Source organism: Phyllostomus hastatus, unplaced genomic scaffold, assembly GCF_019186645.2.
Source record: "Phyllostomus hastatus isolate PE091 unplaced genomic scaffold, TTU_PhHast_1.1 phas_contig_147, whole genome shotgun sequence".
In the NCBI taxonomy this organism is placed as follows: Eukaryota; Metazoa; Chordata; class Mammalia; order Chiroptera; family Phyllostomidae; genus Phyllostomus; species Phyllostomus hastatus.
In genome coordinates, this window is record NW_025333603.1 from 6,760,178 (window position 1) to 6,776,918 (window position 16,741).

General features: G+C 43.1%; 2 protein-coding genes across 11 annotated transcripts in view; one reads left to right on the top strand and one right to left on the bottom strand.

Annotated features, from left to right (window-relative positions):
- Positions 1-12,938, top strand: part of NRDC (nardilysin convertase) — a 68,187-nt gene extending 55,249 nt beyond the window's left edge. For both annotated transcript variants that reach the window (XM_045858212.1, XM_045858202.1), the window contains 11 exons: positions 4,102-4,229; positions 5,608-5,770; positions 7,525-7,556; positions 7,805-7,943; positions 9,348-9,395; positions 9,680-9,732; positions 10,110-10,193; positions 10,759-10,849; positions 11,129-11,245; positions 12,143-12,232; positions 12,356-12,938. In XM_045858212.1, the coding sequence (XP_045714168.1) occupies positions 4,102-4,229; positions 5,608-5,770; positions 7,525-7,556; positions 7,805-7,943; positions 9,348-9,395; positions 9,680-9,732; positions 10,110-10,193; positions 10,759-10,849; positions 11,129-11,245; positions 12,143-12,232; positions 12,356-12,553 (1,143 nt within the window). In that variant the 3' untranslated portion in view covers positions 12,554-12,938. The remainder of the gene's footprint in view (positions 1-4,101; positions 4,230-5,607; positions 5,771-7,524; positions 7,557-7,804; positions 7,944-9,347; positions 9,396-9,679; positions 9,733-10,109; positions 10,194-10,758; positions 10,850-11,128; positions 11,246-12,142; positions 12,233-12,355) is intronic.
- Positions 12,939-13,270: 332 nt separating this feature from the next.
- OSBPL9 (oxysterol binding protein like 9) overlaps positions 13,271-16,741 on the bottom strand; it is a 132,766-nt gene continuing 129,295 nt past the window's right edge. For all 9 annotated transcript variants that reach the window (XM_045858250.1, XM_045858242.1, XM_045858232.1 and 6 more), the window contains 4 exons: positions 16,657-16,735; positions 15,664-15,755; positions 14,230-14,365; positions 13,271-13,967 (listed from right to left, as the gene is read on the bottom strand). In XM_045858250.1, coding sequence (XP_045714206.1) covers positions 13,893-13,967; positions 14,230-14,365; positions 15,664-15,755; positions 16,657-16,735 — 382 coding nt within the window. In that variant the 3' untranslated portion in view covers positions 13,271-13,892. The remainder of the gene's footprint in view (positions 13,968-14,229; positions 14,366-15,663; positions 15,756-16,656; positions 16,736-16,741) is intronic.

Here is a 16,741-nt window from a genome sequence, read left to right on the forward strand (position 1 = left end):
TCGGGTCTAGGCCTCCTCAGTTAAAGGGAGTGCTGCAGTGAAGGGAGTTGATCTTTGTGCAGGTTTCACGTTGTAAAAATGCAACATTGTGAAGTGCAGTAAAGCAAAGCACAACGAAACGGGGTATGCCCGAATTTGGATATAGTGATAAATGTCAAAGCGCTTGATAAATTTGAGTGGGCATTACTAATCAGTAGGAATGGGGGGAAAAATTACTTAATGACAATAAAAATTTTAATTTAAAAACAATAACAGCAAATGTTACACTAACTGATGAAATGCTGAACATTAAAAGCAGGAATAAGCCAAGGATATCCACAATTACCTCTGTTCTTCAGAATAATTTAGAGGTTGTGGATGCTACATTAAAATGAAGAAAATGAAATAAAAACAATTGAAAAGGTATTTTTATTTTTTAATTACATTGTATTGATTATGATACTATAGTTGTCCCAGTTTTTCCCCCTTCCCCCCCGCTTCCCCCCCCCCGCCCCACTTCCTCAGGCAATCCCCACACCATTGTTCACGTCCATGGGTCATGTGTACAAGTTCTCTGGCTACTCCATTTCCTGTACTGTACTTACATCCCCATGGCTGTTCTGTGACTACCTGTTTGTACTTCTTACTCCCCTCACCTCTTCACCATTTCCCCTACATCACCCTCCCATGTGGCAAGCATCAAAACGCTTGTTGTATCCATGATTCTGGCCCTGTACTTATTGTTTGCTTAGTTTGTTTTTTAGATTCAATTGTTGATAGGTATTTTATTGTCATTTTATTGTTTATAGTTTTGATTTTTTCTTTTTAAAAAATATATTTTATTGATTATGCTATTATAGTTGTTACATTTCCCCCTCTTTATTCCCCTCCACCCTGCACCCCCCTCCCACCCACATTCCTCCCCCTTTAGTTCATGTCCATGGGTCGTACATATAAGTTCTTTGCCTTCTTATGCTATTCTGTCCTATCCTATAGGAGGATATCCTGTCCTATAAACCTTCCTATCCTATATTTCCTATGCTATTCTTAACCTCTCCCTATTTTCTCCCTACCATCTATGCTACTTATTCCCTGTACCTTCCCCTTTCTCCCCAACCTCCTCCCCTGCTGATAACCCTGCATGTGATTTCCTTTTCTGTGATTCTGTTCCTGTTCTAGCTGTTTGCTTAGTTTGTTTTTGTTTTGTTTTGTTTTCAGGTTCAGTTGTAGACAGTTGTAAGTTTTTTGTCATTTTACTGTTCATATTTTCCATCTTCATTTCCTTAGATAAGTCCCTTTTACATTTCATAGTAAGGGCTTGGTGATGAACAACTTTAACTTGATCTTATCTGGGAAGCACTTTATCTGCCCTTCCATTCTAAATGATAGCTTTGCTGGATAAAGTAACCTTGGATGTAGGTCTTTGCCTTTCATAACTTTGAATACTTTTTTCTAGCCCCTTCTTGCCTGTAAGGTTTCTTTTAAGAAATTAGCTGCTAGTCTTACGGGAACTCTTTTGTAGGTAACTCTCCCCTTTTCTCTTGCTGCTTTTAAGATTCTCTCTTTATCTTTAATCTTGAATAATGTAATTATGATGTGCCTTAGTATGTGCTTCCTTGGGTCCAACTTCTTTGGGACTCTCTGAGCTTCCTGGACATTCTGGAAGTCTATTCCCTTTGCCAGATTGCGGAAGTTCTCCATTAGTTTTTCAAATAAGTTTTCAATTTCTTGCTCTTCCTTTTCTCCTGGTACCCCTATGATTCGGATGTTGGAACATTTAAAGTTGTCCTGGAGGTTCCTAAGCCTCTACTCATTTTTTTTTAATTCTTGCTCATTCTGTTCTGGTTGAATGTTTATTTCTTCCTTCTGGTCCAAACCATTGATTTGTGTCCCGGTTTCCTTTCCATCACTGTTGGTTTCCTGTATATTTTCCTTTATTTCACTTTTCATAGCCTTGACTTTTTCCTGTACTTTGCATACTCAACCAATTCTGTGAGCATCCTGTTTACCACTATTTTGAACTCTGCATCTGATAGGTTTGCTATCTCTTCATCGCCTAGTTGTGTTTTTTCTGGAGCTTTGATCTGTTCTTTTACTTGGGCAATGTCTGTTTGTCTCCTCATTTTGTCAGCTTCCCTGTGTTTATTTCTATGTATTACATAGAGCTGCTATGACTGCCTGTCTTGGTAGTGTGGCCTAATGTAGTAGGTGTCCTGTAGGTGTCCTGATAGTGGCACAGCCTCCCCTATCACCCAAGCAGGATACTAAAGTTATGCCCTTTGTGTGGGCTGAGTACACTCTCTTCTTGTAGACTTGGTTGATATTTGCAGGTTAATGGGAGGGATTTATCCCTGGCCAGTCAGCTGCAAGGATTGGCTGTGATCACTGACCACCATGTTCTCCCCTCCATGGAGAATCAGCTGTGCAGGGGCAGGGTGGTCTTGCTCAGATGTGGTCTGTAGCTGTCCACTGGGTGTGCTGGCCCTGGGGTTTCCCGGGTGGTGTAGGCCAAGGTCAGCTCCTTACCTGTGTTTTCCCCAGGGCCACCCTGCCTGAACTATGGAACAATCTGAGATGGCTGCTACTTGTGCTGGTCTTGGAGATTCCCAGGCAAAGCCAAACTGAATCTAGGCTGGCTGCTGCTAGTGCTGTGCCTGGGGCCACTTAGCAAAAAGTAGGGGGGCTGGGGGACTCACTGAGGCCAGCTGTTGCTTGTTTGAGAGGATTGAGGAAGTTGTGGAGCATGAGCTGAGACCAGCCATTCATATGGGAAAGCTACTGTTAACAGCTCTAATTTGGGTGGGATGGAGCCTCAGGGGCTTTCCAGGGCAGGGCAAGCAGTGTTGGCCAGGCTGATGGCGTCTCAGATATGGCGCCAGCATGTGGGCTCTGTGTCCCTGCCTGCCTTTCTGTCTGGGAGAAACCTGCCAGCTCACGCTTCGATGCCAGACAGTTTTCCTCCCTGTATGCCACTGGTGCCTTTCAAGCTGCTACCCCAGTGCTGGAGCTCAGAGGGAGTTTGTCTGAGTAAATTTGTGTGTGTTCTTTAATAGGAACTGCTTGGGACTCCAGACTTTCTCTCACTGACTCAATTCCTGCTGGTCTTAGCACCAGAAGTTATGGGGACTTATCTTCCAGACACTAGAACCCTTGGGTGGGGGTCCTGGTGTGTGAATGTGACTCCTTGCTCCCAAGATATCCCTCCCAAATTTCTGTCCACCACATGTGGACGTGTGGGACCAGCCCATTCCGCATCTCTGTCCACCCTCACGCCAGTTTGGATGGATGTGATTTCTTTAGTCCCATAGTTGTCAGACTTCCATTCAACTCAGTTTTGCCAGTTGAGTGATGTTTGTTCTATACTTTAGTTGTAATATTGGATGTAGTTGAGGAGAGCGACCCATATTTACCTGTGCCACCATCTTGACCAGAAGTCCAAATCTCCTTCAGAGAAAAGTATTTTTCTTTGGAGATGATATGGTTATATTCTTAGAAAACCTAAGATAGTAGTAAAATTGTAAAAATAACTTGTGATTGGTCACAAGGTCAGTGTATCAAAATTACTCTTTTTCCTGTGGTAGCAGTAACCACTTAGAAATGGATAGAAACAACATTCTTTTACAATACTGAGGTAAACAAAATACTTAGAATAAATAAGAAAAATGCAGAACCATCTAAAGAAAGCTATAAATCTTATTCAAACATATTAAAAAAGCCTTTAAAGGAGAGACTTACCATGTTTCTGAATAGGACAGCTTGATAGAAAATTATCATTACTTCAAAAATTAACATGTAAATGTAATGTCCTCCCATGTAAAGTTATATTTAGGGGCTGTGGGGATGCAGATGAAATTATTTTTATGTTCATTCTGAAGAAAGAAGTATTTAAGAATAGCTATGGAAATTGTAAAAATAAAAGAATCATTGCTCCAAATTTGACAGTGTTGAGGATTTTAGCCCCTGGAACTTCTCTGAGTCGTCAGTGCTTCTGGCCCCTGTAATGCCCGTTTCCATGCCGGGCCCCCGGTAAAAACCAATGGAAGACATTTCCCCACCCTTCCTCCCCAAAAACCTTAATTTTCATGCTTCTCCATTTAAAGTGTTTCTTTCTTTTCTTTGTAGCTACTGTTTCAGCTCATTATTGACTATCTGGCGGAGTTTAGTTCCACACCAGCTGTCTTCACAATGATAACTGAGCAGCTGAAGAAGACCTACTTTAACATCCTCATCAAGCCTGAGACTCTGGCCAAGTGGGTATACTTGGGATCAGCTTTTATTCCGAAGGCCGGAAAGTATCCGCCTTCCCTAGGGGTTATGTGTGGGGGCTGAGGCTATAGTTTCACTGCCAGTTTTCAGACTCATTAGAATTGTGCTGTCGTTTGTGAAACCAGTCCATAAAATGATCGGATTTCTAAACCCCTCTAACAGCTATCTGTGAGTAGGACTGAAAGTAACCTACTGTACTTAATTAGAGGCTGAAGGTAAAAAAAGAGTGTTTTTCCAAAGTCTGTAAATAAATAATAGTTGAAGTAGTGCTGGCTTTATGTGGTTCAGAATTGCTTGCTGGTGATACGTTACTGTTTTAGTGTGTTGAGTGCTGTGATAAGTGGCTGAGTTAAACTTCTTAAACTGTAACTATCCAGAATTCAGTCATGGTTCCAGAAGAGAGCAAAGAGGCTTCTGGACAGCATGTATACTAATGCTTAAACCCTCTGCTAATGGGCTGTCCCCTTGGGCCTTTCATTAGAGCTTATAAGCCTATAGGTTACTTTGTGTGAATCAGGGAAAAGTACTTCCTTGGAAGTGCCCTCGATCAGCAGGGAGGGGAACATCCCCTGAGCAGACATAGCCCTTTGTGCACATGGTTTGCAATCCCCTACTTGACCTCCTTGCTGAGCGTCTATAAATGGTAAACTGCACAACCTGATAGAGAGGCCTGCCCTTGACAGTTATAATGAGCCCATAAATAACCAAAATTTGAAAGCAGGGGAGGAAGTAGCTAAGAGACAGATGGGTGATAACTGAAAATCTGATCACAAAAAGCTACAAAAACTAATAACCAAATGTAAGTTGGAGAGTTGTCTGGAACTATTGATATGTTGAAAAACAGCTCTGTGTATGCAATTATCCCTGAATGCTAGTTTATTAAAATGTGGTAAAGTAATGATAATAACACCTTTTTATTGAAGATTTGTTATGTGCTAGACCTAGAACTTTATATGTATTTCTCACCAAAACCCCATTATTATTTCCCTTGTTTTATAAATGAAGAAATTGAGTCACATGTGTTAGGTGACTTCCCAAGTTTAAACAATTTAGTGTGGGGCCTTAGCTGGTGTGGCTCGGTGGATTGAGCATAGGCCTGTGAACCAAAGGATCGCTAGTTCAATTCCTAGTCAGGGCACATTCCTGGGTTGTGGGCCGGGTCCCCGACTCAGGGCATGCAAAAGGCAACCAGTCAATGTTTCCCTCTTTTTCCCTCCTTCCCCTCTCTCTAAAAATAATAAATAAAATCTTTATAAAAGATAAAATGAAGCATATCATTTGTAGAAATTTAACCAAATCCTTCTTTACCTTCAAGATTCATAACTTACGATACTTTGTTTTTTTTTCCTGCCCTTTTTGCAGAGATGTGCGGCTTTTAATTCTGGAATATGCCCGTTGGTCTATGATTGACAAGTACCGGGCTTTGATGGATGGCCTTTCCCTTGAATCTCTCCTGAGCTTCGTCAAAGATTTCAAATCCCAGCTCTTTGTTGAGGGCCTGGTACAAGGAAATGTCACAAGCACGGTGAGTGTGAGGTGTTCTGGCACTCTTGGCCAGGTCTGAATGCCACTGTGGGCTCTGGGACTGCATTAGTTCTTCCCTGAAGCTCTGTATCATGTGACGAGCCAGCATTGTCACAGTCTGTTTAGAAGGGAACATGGCTCCTCTGATGAGCAAGACTTTTTTATGATGGAGACTGGTGGTAGTGGACCAGGACTTTGAGTGAAATGGGCATTGGTTACATTTGTTGAAGATTCTGTATGGAAACTACAAACACTAGAAATTAAAATGGGACCTGGGGGATGGTGAGGGATGTGTATATATGTATATGCACATATACAGAACTTGTATGTCAACATTGTGTATGAAGCTAAGGAGCTTCGGCTTCACCCTGTGGTAAATAGAGAACCACTGAAGGATTTTAAAGAGGGTTTACCATTAAGATACAGACAGACTAATTAGGAGGTTGTTGTAAAAATTGATACAAAGTTTGATCTCACTTGTGTGAGGAATCTAGAGTAGTCAGAGCCACAGAAACAGACAGTAGAATGGTGGTTACCAAGGCTTTGGAGAAGTAAAAAAGGGGGGAATTGTTTGTGGGTACAGAGTTCAAGTATTGCGAGATGAAAAGTTCTGCAGTTCTGTTTCATGACACTGAATATACTTAACACGAGAATTGTACATTTAAAAATGGTTAAGATGTTAAACTTTATTTAATGTTTCTAGATACAAAGTTGAAGTGAAAAGTGATGAAGCCTGAGATTAGGGATAATGAATAAGAAATACTTAAGAAAGAATGAGGTAGAGGATGGCCTCAACTGAGTGACTGATTAGATGCGGGGATGAAGGGGAAGAGAAGGATCTAGGATGATGCCTAAATTTCTTGCTGAACCACTGGGTTGGTAGAGGAAGAGGAACCGTAGTTGGTTTGGGGGGCATATGAGGAGTTTGTTTTGATACGTATAGATGGAGTTGGGTTGTCTGTGGGACCTTGTAACTAACCGAGGCCTCTTCTGGCCAAGAGCGCTTGGCTGGGACGCTTCCTAAACTTTTCAACCATCTTCCATGGCCTCCTAGTTTTCCAGGACCAGCCTTTTAGTGGAATATATCAATGGCCACTCTTGAGATTGGCTGCTATCTTCCCCACTCCTCTGTGTCTTCATCCCACAACCCCAAACCAGCCTGTTTCTGTCTTGTCCACAGAAAGAAGTTTAAAAGCCTTAGCTCACAGAGGAGAGTAGGAATAGCTGCCTGCTTCTCTGAGCACAGTGGCAGGACTGGGCAGGGGCCTGTGGTCTGGCAGACTCAGTACCATGTTTTGCCCAGGTAGGAATCACTTTAGAGGTGAGGGGGAGGAGATGCACTCACTTAGTGTTACTGTTCCATTGTTCACTCTGTGCCAGGCTCCAAGTTTCTAAATCACAATCACAGTTGTCATAGAGGACACAGACTATTGGGGTAAACTGGACAGTTAAGTCTGACCCAGTGGGGAGGTGTCACAGTGTATGTATGCACAGGTAGGCAGAGTGCCAAGGGAGTCCGGAGAGGAGCTGTTCAATTGAGAGCCACTTAGTGTTCAATAAACATAATATTAAGTCAGTGAGTGATGAGCCCAATCAATGAATGACTTACCTAGCACTTTGGGTTACAGACTGTGTCTGCTTTCCTCATGTTATCCAGGGCTTCCCAAGCAATTAGAATATTGATATTAGTTGGTTCTGGGTGAAATTAATGTCAAAAGAGACTGATGTAGTTATTTCTTCTCTTTTGCCTCCTAGGAATCTATGGATTTCCTGAAATATGTTGTTGAGTGAGTATTGGTTTGAGTTTTCTCTTTGGGAGTTATGTGTTCTTACCAGCAGAAGGGCTTTGAGCCACAACTCACTTGTTAGTAAACCACAGTGGAGATGCTTCTTGTTGCAGGTTTTCTTGAAGCTAGTTATCTAAACACAGCAATGCAGAAGGGACTGTGGAAGGCCTGACCTCTTTTTCATGGTTTTCGGGTAGGGTAAGAGGAGAAAGGCACCGCCCAAGTGACCCACACTGATTCTTTTACAGCAAGCTGAACTTCACGTCTCTGGAGCAGGAGATGTCTGTGCAGTTCCAGGTGGTAGAACTGCCCGTCGGCCACCACCTGTGCAAAGTGCGAGCTCTGAACAAGGGTGATGCCAACTCTGAAGTCACTGTGTACTACCAGGTCAGTCGGCCCCTTCCCACACAGACAGCTGTTCTCATGGCCGAGTACAGAGAACACGGGGGAGTAGTGACCCTGTGACTCTCAGGGCCCTTCAAGTTACCTCTGTAGTTTTGTGCTTGGGGTCATTTGTCTTCTGGAAGCAACTACATTTAAAAAATTGCTCTTGTCAGTAAAATGAATCCTTTTAAATCACAGTGCTTCCTTGATCACCCAAGCACTAGTCCCGAGGGATGGACTAAAGTGTAGCTGGAAATTCCTAAACATTCCCAACAGAACCCCTGTTTGGACATTTGTTGAAAGGATAGTTTTGCAAATGAGGCAAAAGTAAACACAGCTATGCAAACCGTATACAGCAAACAATGACCACCAAAGCTGTAATCCTACCAGAGATGGGATTTATCATCTCTATTTTACGAGTGATGAATCTGAGGCCCAGAATCCCTTACTTCCCTGGTTATACCAGCTGGGGCTTGAATTTATTCCTTTTATCCTCAGATCCTGTGTTCTTTCCACACCATTCTGGAGAGGTGGAATGGGACTTAATTTTGCAACAATGTCAATTGGCCCATATTCTACTTTAGCCTGTGGTTGGTCCCACACCCTTCTCGGACTATGGGGGCCTGTGCCTGTTAGACTGGTCTCAGACTTCTCAAATGCTGGGGCTCCTATAGCTGCTACTATACCATGGTCTTGGGTTCCCTGCATGAAGAGGTCTCTTCTCTGCCAGGCCCCATGAAGACCCCTGTCTGGGCTTTGAGCATGGCTACGCGGCCTTACTCTAGCTTTGTCCTTTTGTTGTGTTTCGGTCATGAACCCGAGTCTTTCCTGAGAGGACCGGCTTGTTCACAGAGCCAGTCTACCTCTGGCTGAATGTAATTTCAACTCCTTAACAGTTAAGGAGTGGTCATGTTTATACACTCCTAAAATTATTACGGCCCTTTGAAGGCAACCATGAGGCCCTGTGCGTGGTTGCAGAAGCTCCTATTTAGATCCGCTCCATCTGAGGACTAGGTCCAGTTACGCTTCACTGACACCCAGAGGTTTCCTGCTCTCCTTACTCTAGTCCCTTGAACTGCAAGTACTGGATTTTAGTGTGTCCTCTACCTACATCCTTTGGGTAGGAACTGACTGACAGGTAGGGATTATTGAACTCTCTTCATGTCTGCAGTTCTGTGCTAGGAATACAAACGATCAAGCATGATTCCTGTTCTCACGTACCTTCCATCCAATGGGAAGGCACGTATAAACAAAATTGTTCTAAGTATGGCAGTAGGGCACGATCAGCTCCCTTTCAGGGGGTAACAGTGGGATGGACACCTGAACAAATGGTTGCCAAGAACAGCTGATTAAAAAGTCCTGTAAGCCATTGGATTTTCAGGTGGTCTGACCAACTTCTCCTTTCAGTCAGGTACCAGGAGTCTGAAAGAATACACTCTTATGGAGCTGCTTGTGGTGAGTTGTATAGAGGAGTTAAGGTGTTCAAGCCCCTGACCCACTAGGACTGGCCTTTCTGCCTGGGGAGAGGGACTTGGGAGTTGTCAGAAACCTGTGATTATAAAGCGAATGGTTAGTGTTCTCACCCACTATGAACGTGGACAGGGGCTTGTTCACGTTCATAGGCAATTTAGGAAGAAGAGAGACTGGAATTCAGGGGTATGGGGAACACTTTTAGGGGAAGAAGTGGAGGTTTCTGTGCTAGGAGGAGTTGGGCTGATGGGTAGTATGTTGAATTGCAGATGCACATGGAAGAGCCTTGTTTTGACTTTCTTCGAACCAAGCAGACACTTGGGTAAGTCTGCTGGCGCGAGCTCCGAGCTCAAATAAGGGCCTGGGGCTTCCTTTGCAGGCTGAGGTTTCAGATGCCCTGACTGAGCAGTCACTCAGAGTTCTTTGGTCCTTCCATGCCTTAGAGTCACACTTTCTGGCCAAAACTTGTGGAGTTTGCATCTTGGACTGAGTGGGCTTTTAGTTCAGCCTAGTTCAAGATCAGCAAGAGAAAAAGCTAGCCTGTGGTCCCCTGACATGAGAATGAAATAGATGCATACATATTTTTGTATCTGCAGGCCCAGTAAAGATACGCAGAAACTCCTCCCCCATCTCTAGGGCTTCTGAGGGCAGGACCCAGGTGACCACCGGGGCTCATAAAACTTTCTGATTTGGCTTTAGGTACCATGTCTACCCTACCTGTAGGAACACATCTGGGATTCTAGGATTCTCTGTCACCGTGGGGACTCAGGCAACCAAATACAAGTGAGTAAGCAAACTATTATTCTTGGCACAGAGAGCAGGGGCTACAGGTACTGACTTAAAACCTCAGACAACTCTACCGAATGGGTTTGCTTCATAAAGTCACAGCTGCGGGGGCTCAGGGCTGGTTGTTCACAGATGGCCTGGTCCAGGACAGTGGTTCCTATGGTCCTTTTAGGGTTTGACTCACGTCCTGTGGTCACTCTACAGGGCTTGCCAGTGTTCCACCTCTTCAGGCAGACCTGAGGACAGGAAAGGCAGAGGTGCCTGACCTGGCCTTCATGCTAGAACCAAGGCACAAGGCCTTGTTGGTTCTCAGCTTGGGAATGGTCAAGCATGGCTGTCACTGCTTCAGTGTGAGGATACCAGGAAAATGGGCTACAGGTACAGGCAGGATTCTTCCCATTCTTTTCTTTTCCCTCCTCCCGCAACTTAAGGGAGGCTACTGAGGACTGGGAAGAAAACACTTCAGCATCTTTCCTAGAAATACACCTTAGCCCTAACTCTCTCCTTTGCCTTCTACTTAACACCAGGTTTCTGATGACTTTTAATTGCTGTTTTGTTTCAGCTCTGAAGTTGTTGATAAAAAGATAGAAGAGTTTCTTTCTAGCTTTGAGGAAAAGATTGAAAACCTCACTGAGGATGCATTCAACACCCAGGTGACTGACCGAGCTGGCTTGGTCTGTTGTTCCTTGGCCCACACAAGCCCTCAGGACACTGGGGCACTGTGTGCTGGTTCCTGTCGGAACATTGTAGACCCACCTTACTTTGACCAAAATGTCTTCCTAGCTTCATCCCTTCTCCTCCTCCTCATGCTGGCAGGTCCCGAGTGAAGGGACCATAGCATGTCCGTCACAAATCAGACTGGACAGGGCCAAGTGTGTTCTGGAGGAGCTAGCGTGATGCCATGCCTGAAGGTCTCATTTTGGTGGTGACAGGTCACAGCCCTGATCAAGCTGAAGGAGTGCGAAGACACCCACCTCGGGGAGGAGGTGGACAGGAACTGGAATGAGGTGGTGACACAGCAGTACCTCTTCGACCGTCTCGCTCATGAGGTACAGCACGGTTTTCAGAGCAAGAGTCCTGTCAGGACTCCTGGCTTTGCAGGAGTCACAATCCCCAGCACATCGGTGTTGTGTGGAGAAACACCTGGGGCACTCATATCCAGGCTTGGTTATTTACGTGCTGCTTTCTTGATTGGTGTCCAGACTGGCCTCTAGCACTGCAGGTGGCTAAGTGAGCAGGATGCTAATCCTTACCACCTACCCCCAAACAATTTCACCTGGAGGAGATAAATTTTGCATTACATCTTGAGGTTCATTTTAAGATTTGTCAGGACAAAAAGGGTTCTGCTGTTTAAAGGAAATATAAAACCTCTGTTCTTTTTGATTATGGGGTTCTTCCTCCAGATTTAATGATTGCTGGTATAGTTCTTTTGACAAAGTAATAAACCCCACAAAAAGGAGCCGTGTCCTACAATCCAGTCTCTTGCTGATAATATCACCTATGCAGTGAATTACCAAAGGACATTGAAGCAGAAGGGTTTAACAAGAAGCTTTCAGCCCAGTTCTTAATGCACCCATTTTTCTATTCGAAGCAGGGCAGATAAAATTCTTTTTACCCATTTCAGTAGTCACTGCATTTTTCTTGAGCTAGAGCATAGTTACTATGTACCTTAGAGTTCTGACTTAGTGTATAGTACTCAGCTATAATTACAGTATCTGCTACCTTCTCTTGCTTATAGTCTAGGGTCACTCTTTGCTATAAAACCTGAAAATGTGTTACCAACACTCATTTTTATCCTTCTCTGGGAGGTTGGGGCAAGCTGAGAGTTGGGAGAATAAATTATGTTCAGATCAAGGAAGTCTACCTAGGATTTTAAGTTCAAGAACAATTTTTCCAGAAAATGTACTGCTAGTCTTTTATAGCTTGCTTTCTTTCTTTCCTGTAAGATTGAAGCACTGAAGTCATTCTCAAAATCAGACCTAGTCAACTGGTTCAAGGCTCACAGAGGACCAAGAAGTAGAATGCTCAGTGTCCATGTGAGTATGGCTGTCACTTAGCCGGCATCATTCTCTGAGTCTGGGCTGTATTAGAGATCCTGGCAGGTCTTTACGTAAACCTCGTCAGCGTGTTTCTCACCATGAGTCTTTGGCTTCTTTCAGGTTGTTGGATTTGGGAAGCATGAGCTGGAAGAGGATGGTGCCCCTTACGGTGAGGATTCTCACTCTTCCTGTGAAGGGATGCAGCTGACCTACCTGCCAACCTCTCCTCTGCTGACAGATTCCACCATCCCCATTACTGATATTAGGGCTTTTACATCAACACTTAACCTTCTCCCCTACCATAAAATAGTCAAATAAACTGCAGTCTCGTTGGCCTGAATGAAGCTTTGTGTATTTTAAAATGTTATTTTATGAAGTTACACTACTATGGACTTAGGGCTTCCAATGAATTTTTGCACTGCATCACAGAACTTGATTTACTGCCCCCCCCCCCCCCATTGTGACCGACCGAGGGTTGCAGTAGCAGCTGGCCGAGTGAAGCTGGCAGGGGGGCCGAAAAGCTTACAGGCGCAGTTTGAGAAGCCCTGGCACTGGGCCTCTCAGACTGAGAATCCAGTTCTGTATGACAGCCCTGTGTAACCAATGTCTTATTAGTACCTAAATGTCAGGTGCTAAGACTAATGCCTAAATGATGTTGTTTTTAATGTATTTTTCAATAAAGATAGCTCTGTATTGCCCTTCAGAATGAGTCATTTGCTGCTGTGGCATTCTTTTTATTATATTTTTGTTTTAGTGTAGGGTAGAGATCTAAAACACTTCCCAAAACCTCTAAGGCAATAAGGTATTTTTGGATAAGATGTCGGCGGCGCGATGTGTGCTCTGTGAGAGCTCAGTGAAGACCCCAGAGGACAGCACGGCGGGGGCTGACAGCACACACCGGGCGTGAAGGCAGGGCGAGGAAAAGCACAGACCCTTCATTATTTGAGGGTCCTAATGTAAAGCCAACTCCTGTATTGAAAATGGGCAAATAATTGGCTTCAAGTTTAACCATAAAGATAATAAATAAGAAACACATTTAAAAAAAGGTTGGAAAAATTACTTTATGAAGCCTTAAGAAGCACTGAGTATAATTAAACTATAATCCAGACTTAGATACAATTCCAAAATAAAAGTTACTGTAGGTGAGACCGTGAAATTTCCTAGTACTTGATTTTAATACATTGTGCTAATTTTCTAAAATAACTCAGAGGAACCAGTATTTACAGTAGAGGGGGTATTCATGAAAAACCTGGCTTCAGGTCTATCATGTGTATACGTGTATGTGTGTATATATCTCTCCCAAGAGTATATGAACTAAGAAATAGATGATATATATCTCAACAGCAGTGCTAGAGTGCAGCGTTTGAGACAGATTTATAAATGCTTTTCAAAGCGTGGGGTTTGGAAAAGGAGCAGATATGTTGTTTTCAAAACCTGAAGTTTTCTCAGGACTGAAGTCAAAATTGTAACTGCCACAAAAGAGGAAAACAGGGAAGCTTTTCTTGCTTTAATTGTTCATCTGCATCGGAAAGTCCAGTATCCCTGAGATAGGAACCACTGCGATAAGAAGGGAGTAAGGAGGTTCTCCCAAAGGAAGACTGTTGCTTAATTATGCCTACTGCCCTGGTTATCAGGTGTAAACTTTGCATTTCCCAACCTAATGCTTGGCAGCACCAAGACGTTTCAGTAATGGTTCATCGTAAACCCAACATTCTCCATCTTCGTGAAATAACTGTAAAAGAAAGGGGAAGATTTCAGTTACACAACTGCTATGTACTTCTATATCATCATACTTTTTATTATTTTACGTCTTCTCCCATTACACTGACAAGAGTTTCAAACAGGGACCTGGGCCCATCCTGTTCATCACCGTGCTGACTTAAAACGGTGTTTGGTACTTCAAACTGCACTGGAATGAATGAATGAGTTACAGCTCACATTACAAGAGCAGTAGCAGTTGGGAGGTGGGGGCAGGCTCCCCAAAGCAAGCTTACCCTTGTCTCCCATTGAATTTCCTTCTCCTTCCTTTCTCGGGCTTCTGCTCTTTGTCTTTCTTCAAGTCTATGCTTGGCTTCAGTTGCTGCATCAATATCTCTAATTTTTAAGTTGAAAGTGACATCCTTCCAAAGACTAAAGAAAAAAAAAAGTAAGGTGCTGAGAACTAAATAGACACAATTACTAGCCAGCTTGAGAATGAAACTCCAGCTCTACCCTTAAGTGCTATAGTTCACAGACTAAATCTCCTTAAGCTAGCTCCAGGGCACTGGAGTAAGAACAGAAAAAATAGACCCGGAAGATATATAAGGAAAAAAAGGGCGGGCTGAAAGCTGGGTATATGGTAAGGACAACAGAGGAGAAAGAACACTGAGAACTGAGACCTGGGATTCTTTTTCTGGCTCCACACCTAATTAGCACTGCAACTTTGGTGGGGTCAGTTCACCTCTGGGGCTTGAGTGTCCTTTACTATAAACTCAGATCAGAGTTGCTGAGAAGCTCCATTTCTCCAAGCTGAGGACTTGGAGAAACTCAATAGAGAGTTAAGAGTCAAGATGGGAGGGAATTGCAGAGGCCTAAGGGGGAAAGAGATCTGGCTTCCTCTCAAGGCCTGGAAGATGACGGCTGGACAGCTCTGGTCCAAACACGTCACTTTACAAGTGAAGACTCCCAGGGACTAGAAAAGTGTCCGCCTAAGGTCACTCTGTCGTGAGTATGAGCAGGCAGTCTAGTTGAGCAGAATGTTTACAAGTTAAGATCTTGACAACAAGAAGGATGATGATTTCTAACATTCCCTTCCTTCACTTATGAAACTCCTGGACAGGTTAAATGAAAAACTTTCAGTGTAAGATTCCTCACAGCACTAAAAGATCCTAATTTTATTGAGAAAGGAAAAAATTACGATGTTTGAGATTATTGGAAAATTGAATACCCACTAGGCATTTGATGATATTAAGTAATAACTGATCTTCTTGAAGCATATTATTTTGGTTTTTTTTTTTTAGGTTATTTTAGAAAGAGATGCTGAAATCCTCAGTAATGAAATAAAAAAAAATTTCTTGTAAACAAAAGAGCTGAAAGTGTTTAACAAGACAGACACCTCCTGGGTGGGACTTCATTGCCATGTCTGACAAACCACTTCGATGGTGATGAGCCAATATACTCTCGGTCCCGCTTACAGGCCAAGCATCACATATATATGCTACATGTCCACCTCATTTACTCCTCACAACACCCCTGAGGCAGTTCAGAGCTCAGGAAAAGGCAAGAGATGCGAATTTACAGTCTCAGTTACAAAACAGTAAAGTGGTGGAGCTCCACGTGAACTGAAGCACGCAAACTCAGTCTGTGCGCTGTCAGATCCTGCTCTGCGCCGCCGCCCGCCCGGCACCCACGCCCCGCCCACCGCAGCTCTAGGTATGTTGTCTCCTTACCAGCGGGATTCATACTCATTCTGATCTTCCAACTTTCTCACTTTCTTCTTGATTATAGGCAACTTCTTGGTATCTATAAAAACTGAATTTTCCTAGAAAACAGAAGTAGGCAGGTGTTTTATTCAAACTGTTCTGAGACAGTCAACTCTTCCTAGAAGACTTTAATTAACAGATGTAATAATCAAATCTCACATGTTAATGATATAATGAGTTTCATAAGCAATCTTCACCCTTAAAATATAGTTGTGTGTCTTTAATCTTGGTAGAGGTTCAATTCAATAGACATTTTCAACATGATTAGATGCTACATTCTCAGGATGTAATCTCTTGGAGAGCTACACTCATAAATAACTAATCCTAATGATAAGTATGCTGAAGTGCTTGCTACATTTCAAATTCTCCAAATCCAAATCTAGTTCACTGGCTCCTGTTAATCCCATACCACTTTCTGCCGACCTTAATTAGGAGCTGTTTGCAAGTTCCTTGAGGGCAAGGTCTATCTCACCGATTTCTGTGTCGCTGGTGCCAGGCAGTAAGTATATTTCTTATACAAAATCAGACTGTGCACATGGACACAGATTAATTTAGCACTTCATTTTACAAACATATCAGACACTCCAGTCACACAGCTAACATTTACTGGGTACTTACTATGTGCCAAGCATTTTTAAACATATTCCTTTTAAAAAATTTGTTATTTTTTAAATTAAAACAATTTTAATTATAGTTTACATTCAATATTGTTTCATATTAGTTGCTGTTATACAGCACAGATCACACATTATTCTTGAGTGTTTTGAAAGGAGGGAGGAAAGTAAACTCATTCTACTACCTTTACCGCTGGGGAAGAGGTGGGGAAAGGAAAAGGCCTGCCCTGCAGAGCAGGCATGAGAGCTGGCCTCGGGGGTTAAACTTCCAGATGAAGGAAGCCGGAGTCAAGGAGAGGATACGATTCAATGTAGTCTGAAATAAGTGGCAAAATCAGTTTCTTACCCCTGTTGCATATTTTGCATACATTATACCATTCCATTCCCCTTCAATTGAACAAAAGGACTTCTTGTCATTTGGAGAACTAAAA